At 43.2% G+C, this 20,258-nt stretch overlaps 1 protein-coding gene across 1 annotated transcript in view; it reads left to right on the forward strand.

The window, feature by feature from the left end:
- PARD3 (par-3 family cell polarity regulator) overlaps positions 1–20,258 on the forward strand; it is an 807,488-nt gene that overhangs the window by 320,845 nt on the left and 466,385 nt on the right. Inside the window, 2 exon segments of the mRNA XM_075315482.1 lie at positions 1,259–1,437; positions 14,515–14,646. Of these exon segments, the coding sequence (XP_075171597.1) occupies positions 1,259–1,437; positions 14,515–14,646 (311 nt within the window).

Here is a 20,258-nt window from a genome sequence, read left to right on the forward strand (position 1 = left end):
CAGTATGCACCCAGAACCACGAGCAGTTCTAGGTGCATTATTATTAATTAATAATCCCTGCCTAACTGTCCCTGTATACACTAGCATAGATACACAGATCTTTAGAAAAACTATTTCTTAAGATCTTTTTCCTTATACTAATGAGCACGGAGACTAGTCCAAATTTCGTTATATCCCCCGACTAGTCCGCCCTCTTAGCATGTTAGTTTGCCCACAGGGTTGTACTAACATGCTATTCAATGCAGCGTCATCAGCAGTGCATTGTGTACCTGTGTTCGCTGTATCCGCTGATCTGAATGCTGGGCACTTTCAGTCATGCGCAGTAGACCTCTCTGAAGCCGGGACGCATAAACTCTGCTTCATACTGCACATAACCTGAAGCGTACCCACGTCACCGCTGGTGATGCTAAATTGAGTATCATGTTAGTATGCCCCTGTGGGCGTACTAACATGCTAAGAGGGCGGCTAGTAACGCCACGGGGACTAGTCCCCGTGCTCATTAGCATAAGGTAAAATATCTTTAGAAATCCTTTTTCTACAGATCCCTTTATCTATGCTTCTAGATACAGGGACGGTTGGGCAGGGATTATAAATATGCACTCAGAACTGCTCATGGTTCTGGGTGCATATTGCATCTGACAGGTTCACTTTAAGCAGTGTAAACCTTGGAATAGAAATGCTGGGGGCCCTAAGAGAGTGGGGCACTGAGAATTAGCCCTGTTTGACTCCCCCTAATGCCGACCCTCACTGTAACTAGTACTTATTCTTGGAGTAGGGCTAATATTTTAAGTATACACCAAAAATTCTGTAAAATCATGGTAGGTCTTATATTCAGGGTAGGACTTATTTTTGGGGAAATACAGGCTGAGGTATTTGTATTCTCTGGAGGAACTGGCAGACAGCTTTCGGGATGGGTTTATCTCCCTTGAGAACAAAAGGATTGGACATCTTGGAATCCAAAATGCCTGATTATTCTTTCTCGCTGACATTGGCTGTCAAGAGAAAGTTGGAACATCCCCTTAGACATTAAATGAGTGTAAGGTTCTATCAAAAGCATCAAGTTTGGCCACATCTAATTTTTTTATTTTTATGGAACAAATTTCCTCAACAGCGTCACAATTTTTTTTAATTTTAAATTATATTAGTTCATCTCATATCCACTTATATAAGATAAGTCGTATGTCTACCGATTTCTGAACTGGACTGTTACCATTTCCTTCTAACATTTTGACATTTTTTTTGTCTTCCCTCCTATCAGATATGCCACTGCATGTACGACGTAGTAGTGACCCAGCTCTGGTTGGGATAACCACTTCTGTTAGCGAAACCAACTTCTCTTCCGAAGAGCCGTCCCGAAGAAATCCAACTAGATGGTCCACAACTGCAGGGTTCACAAAGACGAACTCCCCGGCGGGCCACCACTCCGGTGACAGGAAGGTATGGATTGCATGTATTTTCTGTTGCACTTTTGAACACGCTCCTTCTGCTATCTGGTTGTAATTGTTTCTTCATGTCGATAGTGTTATACAGCATCCTCCGCTGGGCTTCAGCCCTCCAGCAACGATTCTCCCTATGAAAAGTACAACTGTTGTGTCTGCTGCGCTCACGTCCCCGTCGAGAGGGTCAGAGACACATGAACATGTTTTGAAACAATTAGCTTGCTCCAAGTTCACCTTCTCCCATCTGTAATCCCATATGCTGCAGGGATACTTTGGATTTAGAACTTTTCTTTGATCAGCTTATAAATTGCTCTGTATTTTATAATTGAGGCTGCTTGTGAGTATTTACAAAGAGCCTTTTACTGTGTAAAAATTAGAGTATCATCAACCTTTGAGAAGTGAGTTGGCAAGGACAATTTTAGGTTTTAATTTTCCTTCATTGTGTTAAATACGGTCTTCTATCTGGATTCCATTAAGGATACGGTGTAGATTTTTTTTTTTTTGCTTTTCATCTTAGGCTATTTCGACTTAAAACAAAATGAAGCACTTTCAAGGAGGATTTTTAGAAATGTGCCAAAAGTGGAGTTTTTCGGAAAATGTTTTCCAGCCTGTATTAGGCCTCCTTCACACATCCGTGTCTCCAATGCATGTGTGACGTCTGTTTTTATACATACCGGATACGTAGACCCTTTAAAATCAATGGGCTTGGTCACACATTCTTGTCTTTACATGGACCATTTGTCGTCTTTGTAGAGCACATGCGTGTTCGTGTGCACAACACGGAGATGTGTCCTCTTTCTGCCGGCAGCACAGGTGTCGTACAGACCGCACACTCCTAGTTACATAGTTACTTAGGTTGAAAAAAGACCTAGGTCCATCTAGTTCAACCTGTCTCTACCAGTTCTATATTTTGTCCCTAATCACTCATGTGATCCATGTGACATGTACTGAAGAAGAAACATCAAATAAAATTAAAAATGATATACTTATCTGTCTCTGGCACTGCTTTCTCTGCCTCTGCTGTTGCTTCCGGGCCGCTAATTATGCCTCATGAATATTCACTGCGGACCCGGAAGTAACAGCAGCATCAGAGACAGGTCAGTATCCGGATGTCACGCGGCTAGCACAAGGACAGCACACTTACACCTTCACTACGGATGAACTCAAATGTTTTGTGTGAAGGAAGCCTTACATTGTGCAATTCTGCTGTTAATATTTTTTTTTACTCACTTATATAGCTCTATTATCTCCACAGCACTTCACTGTCCCCATTGGGGTTCACGATCTAAATTCCCTATAAGTCAATGACAAAATATGTAATATAATTAGTAAATGTAGTAATAATTAATAGGAAAGGACAGTACCGCTGCTCTAATATCAATTATAGAATTAGCTTTGCCAATGAACGGAAAAGTCATCCCTCATGGCACAATGACATTAAGACCTCATTCACATGTGTTTTTTGCAAATGAGAAAAAAATTATCAATTTAGTTTACGCTTTTTTATTTTTTGCATCTTGTCCATTTTTACCAACGACGTGGGATTTTTTTTTTCATGCAAAAAAGGTAAACGGTTTTCTAAGGCTAGGTTCACATCTCGGTTGTTTTGCATCAGTCACATGCGTTGCTTGACGCTTGTGACTGATGCGTTGTACAACGGATGACGAGTTGAAATTCATTGTCACAAGAAAGTGGATTCCGTTGTAAAACGAGTGATTTTTCACAATAGCCGGCTGCCAGCTTTTGAGAGCGATCAGCTGATCTCCCGGCTGCCGGCTTTTGAGAGCGACGGATCGCTTTTAAAAGCCGGCCGCCGGGGTATCAGCTGATCGCTTCCAGAAGGCGGCTGCCGGACGATCAGCTGATCGTTCAGCTGCCGAGAGAGAGCATGCGCAGCGAAATCAAAAGGATTCCACTGCTCAAAAAAACGTTACAAGCTGAGTTTCTGCCGCCCAACGGTCAGTCGTTCCACGACTGATCAGTCGGGCGGCGGATGCAACGCAAGGGCATCAGTCACAATCTGCCGCTCATACAATTCTATGGGAAACATCGAAATCCGTCAAACGGATTGCGTCGTTTATAAGAGCGGTGGATTGTGACTGATAATAAACAACGGAAATGTGAACCTAGCCTAACTCATTAGACAGTAGAAAATGTGTTTTTGTTTTTTTGTTTCTTTAACCGGAATCTATTGAGTTGAATGGGAAATTTTGAGCTTGAATTAACTCTGAACATGTCTCTTGATCATTCCCATAGACTATAATGGTTGTGTGCTTTGTATGTGGAAAAACACAGAGCATGTATGTGAAACATGGCTATCTGTGGTGTTAATGAGCTGGGATTTACCATCATTCTTCCGGGAGAGGAACCTCTATTGGTGCTAATGGAAAAATTTCCAGCAAAGAAATACTCGTTACATCAGCTTTTAAGATCAGTGGAGTATTTCTAGCCACAGAAATCTCCGAGCCGGTCGTGAAAATATTTATACATACTAATTCTGGGGGAAAAAAAATCACATGTGATGCTTTTTTATCCAGTGTTTGTTGTATTTTGACATTCTATTCTATTTGTCTTAGTAAAAAACCACACACATAAACCTGACAACTGATTCAATTTAGCACAATCAGTCTTTACCGGAAAAAATTCCAGCGTTATAAGACTTGTGGGAAAAAAAAGACCCGGTTCATCAAAGCAATTTAGCCAAAATTGTGGAGTAAACCTCTCTGAAAGTTGCAAAATTGTGTTCGCAAAAATCTCGACACTTTAGGAGTTTTCATTTCAGTATCTGCCCCATTTCGGCAAGACAAATGCGTCAGGAGCATGGCGCTGCAGCTCGTCTCATGCATGAGGAGCTGTAGTGTATTCTTATGCCGGAAATCTTTTTTGGCGGGGCAGACAAGGTGCACGGCATTGATTGATGCTCCTAATTAAGAGGTGTGTGCATTTTCAGGCGTGTCTCCGTCCTACACGTCACCCTCATCAAGACTGGCAAGAATATCGCGGTCTAGATTGGGGCACAAAGAATCTATTGGGTGTTTTACAAGCTAAATAGGTTTCCCCACAAAGACCAATGATAGGTCACTAGATCATCCATAATCTCTAATATTGGGGTTCCTCGGTCCATCATCCCCTACAGTTTTGAGCTCCAGCACTCATATTGACCACCTCCTCCATGCAAACCCTACAGAGGGGTCTAGTGAAGACTAGAGATGAGCGAACCCGTCCCGGTTCGGCTCGAGGTCGGTTCGCCGAACGGAGGTCCCGTTCGAGTTCGGCTCGTCGAACGTTCGACGAACCGAACTCGAACTGCATAGGAAACAATGGCAGGCAATCACAAACACAGAAAAACACCTAGAAAACACCCTCAAAGGTGTCCAAAAGGTGACAAACAACTCAAACACATGGGAAAGTGACAAGGACATATACTCATGCGAAAACAAAACAGCTGGACAAGGAAAAAGAGGAGGACACACAGATATAGGCATGGCACGCCCTTCTAAAATCATGTAAAACACCGCAAGGTGACTCCAAGCGGAGTCTCCCTTTTTTTCCAAAAATTGGGCCCCACACACACCCACCCATTCAGTGGCAGCAGTTGTGCCCCAGTTGTACAATTCACAGCTAGATTTGCATCAAGCACATTCAAAAATACGCCATAATTAACCGTCCCCAGGATGACACCGGGGTAGGTAGCAAAGTCTTTCCTGATCCCAGCTCTGTTCATCTTGGCTTCTTTTAAAAACAATGTAAGCAAGGGTTACTCCAAGTGGAGTCTCCCTTTTTTCCAAAAATTGGGCCCCACACACACCCACCCCTTCAGTGGCAGCAGTTGTGCCCCAGTTGCAAACAGGTTGTTTTGATTTGCATCAAGCACATTCAAAAATACGCCATTCTTATCCGTCCCCAGGATGACACCGGGGTAGGTAGCAAAGTCTTTCCTGATCCCAGCTCTGTTCATCTTGGCTTCTTTTAAAAACACAGCAAGCAAGGGTTACTCCAAGCGGAGTCTCCCTTTTTTCCAAAAATTGGGCCCCACACACACCCACCCATTCAGTGGCAGCAGTTGTGCCCCAGTTGTACAATTCACAGCTAGATTTGCATCAAGCACATTCAAAAATACGCCATAATTAACCGTCCCCAGGATGACACCGGGGTAGGTAGCAAAGTCTTTCCTGATCCCAGCTCTGTTCATCTTGGCTTCTTTTAAAAACACAGCAAGCAAGGGTTACTCCAAGCGGAGTCTCCCTTTTTTCCAAAAATTGGGCCCCACACACACCCACCCATTCAGTGGCAGCACTTGTGCCCTAGTTGTACACTTCACAGCTAGATTTGCATCAAGCACATTCCAAATCCACAAGCATTTACTCTCCCCAGGATGACACAGGGGTTGTAAATTCCTTCTGGATCCATGACTTGTTCATTTTGATGAACGTCAGTCTGTCCACATTGTCACTGGACAGACGCGTGCGCTTATCTGTCAGCACACACCCAGCAGCACTGAAGACACGTTCAGAGACAACGCTGGCAGCTGGACACGACAAAATCTCCAAGGCGTAAGTTGCGAGCTCTGGCCATTTTTCTAGGTTTGAAGCCCAAAAGGAGCAAGGCTCCATTTGCAAAGTCATGGCATCGATGTTCATTTGGAGATACTCCTGTATCATCCTCTCCAGCCGTTGACTGTGTCAGACTTGTTGTCTCTGGTGGCCTTGCAAAAGAGGGTCTAAAAAAATTATGAAAAGATTCCATAAAATTGCTGTTACCAGCACCAGATAGGGTCCTACTGGTACAGGTAGACTGTTGAAGATGACGAGACCGTCCCATGTTTGTCAAGTTACAACTGGGAGATTCCCTCCCTGCACCTGCACGGTTGTTTGGTGGAAAAGCCGAGCTAAGATCGAGTAACAGCTTCTGCTGATACTCCTGCATACGTGCGTCCCTTTCTATGGCTGGAATTATGTCACAAAATTTGGACTTGTACCGGGGATCTAATAGTGTGGCAATCCAGTAGTCATCATCACTTCTAATTTTGACAATACGACTGTCATGTTGGAGGTAGTGCAACAAAAAGGCACTCATGTGTCTTGCGCAGCCATGCGGACCAAGTCCACGCTGTGTTTGTGGCATAGAGGTGCTACCCGTTCTTTCTTCCTCTGACATCTCCCCCCAACCTCTTTCAACTGAAATTTGACCAAGGTCTCCCTCATCCGCTGAGTCTTCCATGTCCATGGACAGTTCGTCCTCCATTTCTTCATGTTCTCCTGCACCTTCCTCAACATTTCGCCTGCTACTATGCGCCCTTGTCGATCCCTGTCCCCCATGGTCCCATGCCTGCTGCGTTGGTGATGATGAACGTCTGGACCTTGGTGATGTTGTTGTCCCTTGCGCATATGAATCCTCCTGTAGTTCCTCCCCTTCCTGTTGTCCCACCCCCTGACTCCGAATAGTGTTTAGCGTGTGCTCCAGCATGTAAATGACTGGAATCGTCATGCTGATAATGGCATTGTCAGCGCTAAACATATTCGTCGCCATGTCGAAACTGTGCAGAAGGGTGCATAGGTCCTTGATCTGAGACCACTCCATCAGGGTGATCTGCCCCACTTCTGCATCTCGTTGGCCCAGGCTATACGTCATGACGTATTGCACCAGGGCTCTGCGGTGCTGCCACAGTCGCTGTAACATGTGGAGAGTTGAATTCCAGCGTGTCGCCACATCGCATTTCAGGCGATGAACCGGCAGGCCGAAAGACTTCTGGAGCGATGCAAGTCGCTCAGCTGCGGCGCTTGAACGGAGGAAGTGAGCAGACAGTTTTCGTGCCCTGTTCAGAAGGCCATCTAGGCCGGGATAGTGTGTTAAAAATTGCTGGACGACAAGGTTCAACACGTGAGCCATACAAGGTACGTGTGTCACCTTGCCCAGGCGAAGGGCCGCACCCAGGTTTGCAGCATTGTCGCACACGGCCTTACCAGGCTGCAGGTTGAGTGGAGACAACCATTTATTAAACTTGGACCGCAGAGCTGACCACAACTCCTCAGCTGTGTGACTCTTATTCCCAAGACATGTCAAGCTAAAGACCGCCTGATGCCGTTGCGCTCTGCTGCCAGCATAGTAATGAGGGGTGCGTGATTCCTTCTGCGCAGTGAGAACGCTGGTGGCCTGACCAGGCAGGCTTGGGGCGGAGGTGGAGGACCCAGATGAGGTGGAGGATGCAGAAGCAGTGGCGGAACTTGGACAGACAGAGGATTGACACACAAGTCGTGGGGACGGCAAGACTTGTGCAGCAGACCCTTCACCATCTATCACCATAGTTACCCAGTGCCCAGTCAGCGACATGTAACGTCCCTGTCCATGCTTACTGGTCCAAGTATCGGTGGTGAAATGCACCCGTTCACACACAGAGTTTCTCAAGGAAGCGGTGATGTTGTGTGCGACATGCTGGTGTAGCGCGGGCACACCTTTCTTAGAGAAGTAGTGGCGACTAGGCATCTGGTACTGGGGCACAGCGACAGACATAAGGTCTCTAAAATCCTGTGTGTCCACTAGGCGGAAAGGCAGCATTTCGGTAGCCAACAGCTTACAGAGGGATAGAGTCAACCTCTTAGCTTTGTCATGGGTCGCAGGAAGTGGCCTTTTATTTGACCACATCTGAGGGACAGAGATCTGGCTGCTGTGTGTAGACGGTGTTGAGTAGGGTGTCCCTGGAAAAATGCAGGTTTGTGAGGAAAGTGCAGGCGGAGACATGATGTTGCCTTCATCCAACGTTGGTGCTATCGATGTCTGAGAGAGCTGTACACACTCACTTGTTTCCCCTTCCAAACCAACTGACGACCTACCAAGCAAAGTGCCTGTTGCGGTTACAGTGGTGGAAGTTGTGCGTGGAAAAACAGGTGTGACAGCTGTCCCCACAGTTCTAGAAGATGAAGAGCGCGCGGATGCACTGGAAGGGGCAGGCCGTGGATGGTTCGCTCCGCTAGGCCGCATTGCAGCACAGTGAGCTTCCCACCGGGACTTATGATATTTATTCATGTGACGATTCATGGAAGAAGTTGTCAAACTGCTGAGGTTTTGACCTCTACTAAGAGAACCATGACAAAGTTTACAGATCACATAATTTGGGCGATCTTTTTCTATGTCAAAAAAGGACCAGGCTAGGCAAGGCTTAGAGGCCATGCGACCTGTTGATCCACCCCGAATAATGCTCAGAGGCAGAGTGGTGGCTGAGGATGCAGTTGTAGACGTGCTACCAGTGCTCCGACTCTGTCCAGGAAGGCGCAAGGTAACTTCGTCGTCGGTTGCATCCTCCTCCACCGCCTCTGTTGACCTCCTCGAGTGCCTGACTGGGGGTTGACAGTAGGTGGGATCTAGAACTTCCTCATCAATTGTTGTGTTTGCACTCCCCTCCCCCTCAGACCGAGCCTCTTCTTGCCCTGACCGAATATTTAAGTTGTCATCCCAATCGGGTATCTGCGTCTCATCTTCATCAGTATGTTCCTCATTGTCTATAACCACAGGTGTTACAGTTTGTGACAAAGGGTCAACATTATGCTCAGAAACTTGGTCCTCACGGCCTGAATCAGAGTCACAAAGGTTCTGGGCATCACTGCAGACCATTTCCTGTTCTGTACTCACTGTAGCTTGGGAGCAGACCTCTGATTCCCAGGCTATAGTGTGACTGAACAGCTCTGCAGACTCAGCCATCTCAGTTCCACCATACTGTGCAGGGCTGATGGAGACTTCAGAGCTGGGAGAAATCAAGTGTGATTGGGATGACAACTCAGAGGACTGGTGTTTTTTGGATGCGGTACTTGAAGTGGCTGAGAGGGCACTAGTTGGACCACTTGAGATCCATTCAAGCATTTTCCTTTTTTGCCCATCATCTACCTTTCTTCCTGTTGTTCGTGTCCGTAAAAAAGGGAGCACATCGGATTGTCCACGGTAAGTAGTAGACATCTTACTTTTGCTGGTAGATGGTCTATCTTCAGCAGATGATAATGGAGCTTTGCCACCTTCCCCACGGACAAAACCTTTTTTGCCTTTTCCACCACGCCTCTTCCCCTTTCCACCAGCATCTGTCATTTTGCCACTCATGTTGATTGCGACAAGATTGTGGACTGAAAATGTGGTAGTAAAAATTGAGAGGTGGTGAAGATTGCAGCGGTGGTCTAGCTTTATTAACAGCAGAATAATAAAGAATAAATATCCCTGACAATGCAACTACGGCCCTTAAACTGGCAGCAAAAATTGCTAGTATAATGGCTTAGTTATGAGTTGGAGTGTGCAATGCAGGCAGATGCGCTCTGCAAATGTCTTTGCACTAGTGGGACTATAGCAAAGTCCAATAGCCACAGATAGGATGCCACTAGGTACACTGAGTGTTTGCTAGTATAATGGCTTAGTTATATGAGTTGGAGTGTGCAACGCAGGCAGATGCGCTCTGCAAATGTCTTTGCACTAGTGGGACTATAGCAAAGTCCAATAGCCACAGATAGGATGCCACTAGGTACACTGAGTGTTTGCTAGTATAATGGCTTAGTTATGAGTTGGAGTGTGCAATGCAGGCAGATGCGCTCTGCAAATGTCTTTGCACTAGTGGGACTATAGCAAAGTCCAATAGCCACAGATAGGATGCCACTAGGTACACTGAGTGTTTGCTAGTATAATGGCTTCGTTATAATTAGTTGGAGCATGCAGAGGACAGGAGGGTACAGTGCCAGGATTTTGGGGCTCTGGGTAGAGGAATGGAAGCCTGCCTTTCTATTCCCTCCTAATAGGGAAATGCAGGGAGGAAATCCCTGACCTTGGCTACACAGACGCTGGCGCTGTTTTCAGGACCTGTCACCTTAACTCTGACCCTGCCGGTTTGAGCCCTTAAAAGGACTGATATAAAGTGCTCTCCCTAAGCTGTCTAACGCTGTGTTTGCAGCGCATACAGTTGTATCGGCGATAGGACTCAGGAGGACGGAGCTGCGACAGTGATGTCTGACACCAAGGACGCAGAAGGCAGATAATGGCGTCCTGGAAGAAAATGTCCGGTTTTATAATGCAGGGACATGTGACATGGACATCCTATCACACATGCCGTTGCTTCTCTGGCTCAAAGTCCACTTAGCTGTGTGTGTGTCTGGGATTGGCTGACATGCTGGCCCCCCCACAAGACGCTCGCGCTTAGTGAAGGAAGACAAGAAAAAAAAAAAAAAAAAATGGCGATCGCCATTATAGAAACAGCAGTGATCTAAAGGCGCTGTTCACGCACACTATACACTGAAATGTCATAATAGTGTGATTCACAGAGTGACTTACACTATTACAGCAGAAACCAAGCTAGGATTTAGCTGTTTTTTTGCTGCTAGAACCGTTCTCGAACGTTTCTAGAACTATCGAGCTTTTGCAAAAAGCTCGAGTTCTAGTTCGATCTAGAACAGGCCCCAAAATCACTCGAGCCTAGAACTGGAGAACCACGAACCGCGCTCAACTCTAGTGAAGACCTCTTTTCTGACGACTAAAGGGGTTCCAAATATGCCGACACTTTGGTGATTTAAGAGTTTTCACCATCCTGTGATTATAGAATAAATGTTCTTTGTGAGAAGATGCCACAGCTGTCCTCACTTTATGATTTTATGCCGGAACTGAGCACCGTTTCTTTTGGATCTTGCCTTCTAAGGTTGCATTCATATGCTGCATATTTCTTTAAAACAATGTCTCCATCTATCCTTTTCATCTGCTCCACGTACTTTCCACCCAAAAAATACCCCACTTTGTAGTAAACAGAAATGATATTCAGGTAAATGAGCTTTTCATTAAAAATATGCCAAGCTGCGTTCTCCTGGTCATTACACAACATAATTGTAGAATAAGTTTGTTTTATCGTAGACTTTTTTTATTATAGAGAATTCCTTACTTTTTTTGTTTTTAGAACCATCCTGTAGTTCCTTGTGGATTCTTACAAGATTTGTAGATTTTTGTCTGTCTCAGACCAAGTTAATAGACACATCTATTCGGAGCCGACGTGTTAAATCTCCCGCTTGTGCTCTGTTCCCTTCTAAGTGGCAACGGAGCTCCCGGATCACACAGACCTTCAGCAAGCTTTGTAGGGAATAGAGATATGTGACAGTCTGTAAATTCAGACAATAAGCTGGAAACCAGTGAACGCTCACAGCAAGTAGTACACTACCTTCATATAAATGACTTCAGCTCGGGATCCCATGGTGAGGTCCTCTACAGTAGTGGAGCGCCCAACCATTGTATTCATCCATGAGTTACCCTATCCTCGGATTTACTGGCCGTGCCGTCCAGCTCTGGTGAAGAAGAATTTGATCATTAGAATGGTTTTAACCTGCTTAGAGTGCGATATAAGATATATATAGATTATTATATATATTAGACATTATATATATATATATATATATATATATATATATATATATATATATATATATATATATATATATATATATATATTCTACTATTTATTGATTTTACAACAGAACCTTACAGGGATAGATCACTTCAAACTTGGAGTGTATATAGAAGTTCAATGCAAACCATTTAACAAATATAGTAATGACAAATGGTGGAATGGATAAGACAATGAAACATGAGGAAGGGAAAAGGAGGGAAAGAGCCCTGAGGGTTGATGGTATTGTTTGCGAAGTAATTACCCTTATTAAACATTCTGGGCCCAATATACATCCCACAGATTCCATGTTGCTTAAAAACGTTCAGACGTGTTATTTATTAAAGCTGTGAGATGTTCCATACCTGAAAGGTCTTGCACCTGAGAATGTTAGGCTAAGTTCACACATCAGTTTTTTGCCATCAGGCACAATCCGGCGAAAAAACTAATGCAACGGATCCGTTGAAAAAACGGATCGGTTGCATCAGTTTTTTTCCATCAGTTTATTCAGTTTTTTTTATGGATCTGTTCTGATACTGAGCATGCTCAATTAAAAAAAACAGAAACCGGTGCCGGATTCCGGCATATGACAGATGGCGATGGATCCGGCGTCCATAGGCTTCCATTATAAAACGCCGGATCCGGCACGATACGGTATTTTGCCGGACACAAAAACGTTCACTTCAACGTTTTATCCAGCCGCCGGACAAGCAAATTTTGACGGATCCGGCAAAAGCCGGATGAAACGCAAGGCCATCTGGCGCAAGCCGGCGCTAATGAAAAAACAGATCTGGCGGCAACAGACGCCAGATGCGGTTTTTCATGTTTTTGCCAGATTGCGCCTGATGGCCAAAAACTGATGTGTGAACGCAGCCTAACTCACTGAGTGAAAGTGAAAAAGAGCCAACTTCCAGTTCCTTGTTATTAAACATCTTGCGGCTGTTGTCAAATGCAGAAGAATGTGTTGGGTCCTACGGTCACTCCGAAATAGGGGGATATTAAGCAAGTAGAATTTAGGGTCTAATGGAATGTGATGGCTTGCAAGCTCAAAGATTACATTTTTTACCTTATTCCAAAATGTTTGTATGGCAGAACACTCCCAAAAATATGGGTTAAGTCTCCATCATTGGATCCACACCTCCAATATTGGTTAGGGATGTTAGGATTACATTTATGCAATAACGGACTGTGATACCAGAACACAAGTAATTTATATTGGTTTTCCTTATACATATAACAAGTAGAGGTCTTAGCTGCTCTTTATTTTTCCTATTTTCCTATTTTTACAGCATTTAGAACTCTTTTAAAACACCAAACCATACTGCTTTCTGTTCCGATGCTTTCTGGATCCCCTGCTGGTTTTTGTACAGACCAAACAATGTGTGGAGTCCGGGAGGGGAGGGGAGAGGAGGGGAGGGGGGGGGGGGGGAGTGCTGGGACAGGAGCCAATCTACATTTTGAGGTTTTTTTTGTTTGTCACAGGACATCCCCTTTAATCTATGTTTTGATAAGTGACATATCGTTGTGGACTTCTTGAATTCACATATAAGGGCAGATGTTACTTGCCCCTATAATTCCCTTATTTACCCTTTAAATACATTTCTAGTCGCCAGCAGTTTTGATCCATAGATTGGCGATAATAAAACCCATTCATATCTATTTTTGGGCCTAAATTGTGCAATTTTTAAAGGCGGGAAAATGGAAGTTTTCTCTCCATTGATGTAGTTAGTGTCCCTCTAGTGAGTGTTAAGGGGGCTTTACACGCTCCGATATCGCTAACGATTTATCGTCGGGGTCACGGTGTTTCTGACGCACATCTGGCGTCGTTAGCAACATCGCAGCGTGTAACATGTACGAGAGACCTTCAACGATCGCAAAAGTGGTAAAAATCGTTGGTTTTGGAGAGGTCGTCCAAACACCAAATATCGTTGTCTGGTGAGTAACGATGTTGCTTACCTCATGTGCAGGGCATTACAGGGCCTTAGGTATCCATGGTTATGACCATGGTTGCGCATATAGTCACAGTTAGTTGCTTGTGGTCATACCATGGATACCTACGCTACAATGCCCTGCACATGAGGTAAGAGACATAGCTAATCAGGAGACCTATAGTATTCTAATTGGAGGTATTTGCTACTATTCTTCTTATTACACCTACTACATATTGGGATAGGATCTTGGCCCCTTTATCTACTGCTTGACTGGCTTTCTTAAATCGGATTTCTTTTTTTTGCTTTTTTTTTTTTACTTTTTTTGTGTTGATAATAAACTATTGCTTTTTTTAATAAACTTATAACACTGGATTTTCCTGTAGTTTTGGTTGTCTGTAGTGTAGACTGTTCTTTTCTTGTGTCAACATATTTGACAGTTCATTGCCTTCTCTCAATGTTGACTGTGTAAATGCAAATCATTTATTTTATAGCTTTTTTTTATATTTTTTTATGTTGTAAATGATAAATTATATCCTAAGGCTGCTTTTAGTTGAGGTTAGTTGTGATACTTTTTTGTAGTTTTTGTTTGGCAGTGATTGTTGGTCTTTTCTTGACCGATGGAATGTCTTACCTACAACGGGAGTGGAATTACTTAGAAGTAGAATTTCCGCGCTGTAGCGTAATACGCACTGTATATACAGTGTCTATATATAAAGTCCCCTACAATAATGCATTTTTCTTTCTTTTAAAACAGAAAGATGAGAACTACAGGAGTCTGCCCAGGGATACCAGTAACTGGTCTAAACAGTTTGAAAGGGATAAAGCTCGCTCTTCCTTGAGTGCCAGTCATCCCCTGGTGGACAAGTGGCTAGAGAGGCAGGAGCAGGTAAAACATTGATATTTATGATGATTATAATGTAAAAACAATTGGCCCATTATAAGAGATATTACTCTGTAATTCTATAACATCATAGAACATTTTTACACCTGGGATTTTACCATGAAATCTAGGACTACAAACAAAAGTAGATAACCAACTTTTTAAAAAGTTGTAAAAAGTTTGTCAATGTTTGGTATAAAGGAATTTGGAAGATGTATTTTCACTTAAGGGGTCATCGTCTGATCCCAAATACCTATTTTACGAGGTGTATTTACAGATCCTTAGACGGGACCCCTTTCCTTTCTTAAAGCTGGCCCTTTTTCAAGCTAGCCTGTATTGACTCTTAAGGGGGCTTTACACGCTACGATATCGTTAATGTTTTATCGTCGGGGGTCACGTCGTTAGTGATGCACATCCGGCGTCATTAACGGTATCGCAGCGTGTAACGCTTACCAGCGACCTTAAACGTCCTCCAAAGTGGTGAAAATCGTTCACCATGGAGAGGTCGTCCTAAAACCAAAAATTGTTATTGGTTGTTTATAGATGTTGTTCCTCGTTCCTGCGGCAGCACACATCGCTGTGTGTGACACTGCAGGAGCGAGGAACCTCACCTTACCTGCGTCCCGCCCGCAATGAGGAAGGAAGGAGGTGGGCGGGATGTTATGTCCCGCTCATCTCCGCCCCTCCGCTTTGATTGGCCGGCCACTCAGTGACGTCGCCGTGAGGCCGAACGCACCTCCCCCCTGAGGGGGGGATTGTTCGACAGTCACAGCGACGCTGCTGACCAGGTAAGTGCGTGTGACGCTGCCGTAGTAATAATGTTTGCTACGGCAGCGATCACATGATATTGCATGCACGACGGGGGCGGGTGCTTTTGCGTACGATATCGCTAGCAATTGCTAGAAATATCATAGCGTGTAAAGCCCGCTTTAGTATCCCTCTTGAATCTGCTCTAATCTGTGGGGAATCCTTGCTTTTTCCCTGCAGTGCCCCCACTGGGGAAATAAAGTATTACACAGAATATATGCAAATTAATGATTTGTCTGTGTATTACAGGACACGATAGGTCCTCCAAAGTCAGGGACGCTCTTTCTAACTGCTCTTTACTCTGGCCAAGAGAGAAATAAATCCCCTGAAAAAGAGGGCCCCCTTTATTAACTCAGGATTCCCTAGTAGGATATATGAAAATTGTTTCCTAACCCCTTTTAAAGGGAACTTGTCAGGTCCAATATGCACTCAGAACCACGAGCAGTTCTGGGTGCATATTGCTAATCCCTGCCTAACCGTCCCTGTATACACTATCATAGATAAAGAGATCTTTAGAAAAAGTATTTCTAAAGATCCTCTATGATATGCTAATGACCGCGGGGACTAGTTGCAAGGGTGTTAGTTTCCCTGACTAGTCCACCCTCTTAGCATGTTAGCACACCCACTGGGGCATACTAAAATGCTATTCAGTGCCCAGCATTGTCAGCATAGATGCGCTTACCTGTGTCCATTGTCACCACCTCAGACACCGGGTTTAGGTTTAGTGCGCTTCCCCCAGCACTTTCTGTCATGCGCACTATGAAGCCGGGTGTACATGTTCCGGCTTCAGACGGTTCTAGTGCGCATGAACAGAAGTGCCGGGACTTCTGATCATGCACAATGAGCCTAAACCCGGCATCCCAATCGGTGACAACGGACACGGGTACACACGTCACTGCTGATGACGCTGGGCCTTGAGTAGCATGTTACTAGGCCAAGTGGGTGTGCTAGCATGCGAAGAGGGCAGACTAGTCGGTAGAAATAACGCCCTTGCCACTAGTCCCTGTGCTCATTAAAGGATCTCTAGAAATCCCTTTTCTAAAGATCTCGCTATCTTATGTTTCTAGGTGCTGGGACTGCCAGGCAGGGATTAGCAATATGCACCCAGAACTACTTGTGGTTCTGGTTGCATATTAAAACTAACAGGTTCCCTTTAAGGCTGGATTCACATATCAAGTAAGGACAGCCATTGCATTTACTGGCCGAGGGTCCGCTTGACCCAAAAGTGATATATTCATATATGTCTATGAGTTTGGGATGACAAAGTGCATATATACATTATAGGAGAGAGATGTATATAGGTATACATCTTTTTATGTTTTTTTTTTGTTTTGTTTTTTCTCCATTAATTTTATTTGTTTTTTTAAACTCTCCATCTTTTCGATTTTCCATCTTTGCTAAACATCCCCAGATGATGGCTTTCCTGATTTGCCTTATCCTCGTATAGTCTTTAAAGATCTCATGGTATGATCCTAGGCTGAAAGTCTAATATTTTATGATTAACAATGTGTTTGACTGCTCCTCCTCCGCCAGAGCCGAGATCGTAATTCATCCATATGCAATGAAATTATTTTCTATACCAGTCTGCCCTCCTTATTTCATTTCTACCCAGACTGATACAAAAATTTGATTTCCAGAAATCAAATTGCAGAAAATCACTCACAGCGGTGAACTAAATTAAAACAATACAGACCTATGTAAGTTAATCTGCTCAAATTATTAAACGGGGAAAAAATGATTTTATTTTAGGTTTCTTGGTTTCAGCTCGGCGCAAGCTTTATGTTTCTACTTTGCAGGATAAACCGGGAAAATAAAAAGCATTATAGCCATTAAATCAAGTCCATAATCCAAATGTAACTTGATTTTTCCATATCCGGAATATCAGGCTCAGATGGATATTTGCTTTGAGTTTTCCAGAATATAACGAGGGCGCTTTACTCCTTGTTTTGTCTAACTTTCCACATTTGTTTTGCTTTTTGCTGTATTATTACACTCTGAATTAGCAGTCGTCTTAGATTCCGACCCTTGGAATTTCTGAAGGTTTCACAACTGCGAATCTGCACAAGAATTTTCCTCCATCGAGTGGGATTTATTTTTGTGTTTTTTTTTTTTTCCTTATATGAAATCCATGATAAAGCAGTTGCACTACATATTTCGATATTTTTTTTTCCTTTCAACAGAGGTTTAGCAAATACATACATACATATATATATATGTATATATGTATATGTGTATATGTATATGTATATATGTATATGTATATGTATATATGTATATGTATATGTATATATATGTATATGTATGTATATGTATGTATATATATATAATATGTATATATGTATATGTTTACATATATGTATGTATATGTATATATATGTATATGTGTATATATATATATATATATATGTATATATATATGTATATATATATATGTGTACATATATGTATATATATATATGTGTACATATATATATATATGTGTGTACATATATATATATATATATATATATGTGTGTGTACATATATATATATATATATATATATATATATATATATATATATATATATATATATATAATGTCCATATGTATATATATCTAGTGTATATACTGTATATAAACCATTGACATGCGTGGGATGCAGATTTCACATGGATTTAGCTTCACAATTTCCTAAATCGGGCCTACCGTACGACTATATTCACACAGTGCATTTTGTACTGCTTTTTTATGTTCTATTCATTGGTTTTAGGCAAATCCATGCTAATAAAAAGCTGCTTTTTCCTATAGCACAATCTTCAATTAAATACCTGGGAGTGCATGTAGGAAGATCGGTGGAAACAATCTATAACTTGAATTATGGACCGCTAATCAGGAAAATTATAGTTCAATTAAAGGGATGGAAAGGTCTGCCACTTCCATTACTGGCAAGATGCCACCTGATAAAAATGATGAGCTTTCCTAGGCTGCTGTATCCCTTCCAGACAATCCCGCTATTGCTAAAACTAAAGGATGTGAATAAGCTCAACTCCGCGTATACAGAATTTCTGTGGAGGGGAAGGAAACCCAGAATAAAGCTGCGTACGCTGATGAAGTCAGCAGAGGAGGGAGGTCTAAACTTTCCAGATGTCCAAGGGTATAATCTTGTATGTATCATGAGGCATGTAATTGATTGGGTGAGAGGAACGAGTAGGCACTCAGATCATGCGATGGAAACTAAATATGCGTCACCGTGGGATCTGACGTCCATTCTGCACTCCCCACTATCCAGGGTTGAAGGGCACATAAGGAACTCAATTATATTCCGAGACACCATGCTAACATGGAAGTCGGTAAGGAAAAAACTGGGGCTCTCATGGAAAGTGTCCAAGTACTTGAACCCCTGGGCATTCCCAAATTTTCCCCTGGGACGAGAAAACAAGCTATTTACTAGATGGAAAGAGAGGGGAGTCAGGAGAATGATAGATGTTATGAATGTGGAGGACAGGAGGTGGATGACAGGTCGGGAAGTGCTGGATAAGTACAACCTTAATAGCTCACATGTCATCCAGTATGAACAATTGAAACATGGAATAATAGGAGACCTGGGTGTGGTTGGAAGAGAGCTGAACAGAAGTTCGATTGATGAGTTACTGGAATGTGATGTAACAAGTATAAATGTCTCTAAAATTTATCGATCGCTAAGGGGGGTGCTTATCTCTCGGGAGGATAGTCGGACTTTAAAAGCGTGGGGGAAACAATTGGGAAGGGAAGAAGTGGTGGATGATATACTGAGAGGATGGGTACAAGTGCGGAAACACATTACCAATGAGAGATGGAGAGACACTCAATTCAGAATTCTACATAGGGCCATTATGGGTTTCAACATACCAGGTAGGGATAGGTGGTGTCCTAAGTGTCAAAAAGAAAAAACGGATATGCTGCATGGGCTATGGGAATGTGAGACAATCGCTAGGTTCTGGAACCAAGTCAGACTATTTGCCCAGTCAACATGGGGAATTTTCAGCAAACTAGACTTAATGGTGTGGATTTTCCACTCCTTTGAGGGAGGAGTAGGAGGAGGACCGAGCACGCAGGAAAAGAGGAAATACGCAATAATGCATGACATAGCCTTGATAGCTAAGCGTTGCATCTTAAAACACTGGATTCAAAGGGAGGGCCCATCCATAAAGGAGGTTGTGGGCGAACTACACAACCTTCTGAAGTGGGAAAAACTAGAAGCGGAGAGGGATAAAGATGGGTTGACAGCCAAGTTTTTTGTGAGATGGAGACATTTTATTGAAAGCCAATTCACACAGGGAGAAATAATTAACCTGATGGCACCTTTTGTTCACTCAGAGTGGTATATCCTGAGCGATATTCAGGACAGCCTGGGTAAACTGAGAATCACCTAGGAGGGGGCTCTGGCGGGAGGGGGAGACGAGACGGTTGGGAATACCAAGACACGCTAGCAAAATTGAAATCATTCAGGGACGACACAGAGATTTAACGAATTGTATTGCATATGTTATATTATATTTCATTACCTATGTTTTGGTTTAATGTTACTGTATACTATCTTAAATCGAACAGCAACATGGAACTTCAAATTGGGGTATCACCCACCTCTATGTCACATTTTGTCAGACGAATGTTCTTCTTTTGCAATGATACTTGTCATGTTTTTACAAATTTGAAAAATCAATAAAAAACGTTTTGGAAAAAGCTGCTTTTTACAGTGCCAGCAAAATCTATAAGGCTATGTGCCCACGCTACAGGATTTATCGCGGATTTGACGCGGATTTTGACGCGGATTTAGCGCGGATTTGCCGA

This window comes from Anomaloglossus baeobatrachus, chromosome 6, assembly GCF_048569485.1.
Source record: "Anomaloglossus baeobatrachus isolate aAnoBae1 chromosome 6, aAnoBae1.hap1, whole genome shotgun sequence".
Taxonomy (NCBI): Eukaryota; Metazoa; Chordata; class Amphibia; order Anura; family Aromobatidae; genus Anomaloglossus; species Anomaloglossus baeobatrachus.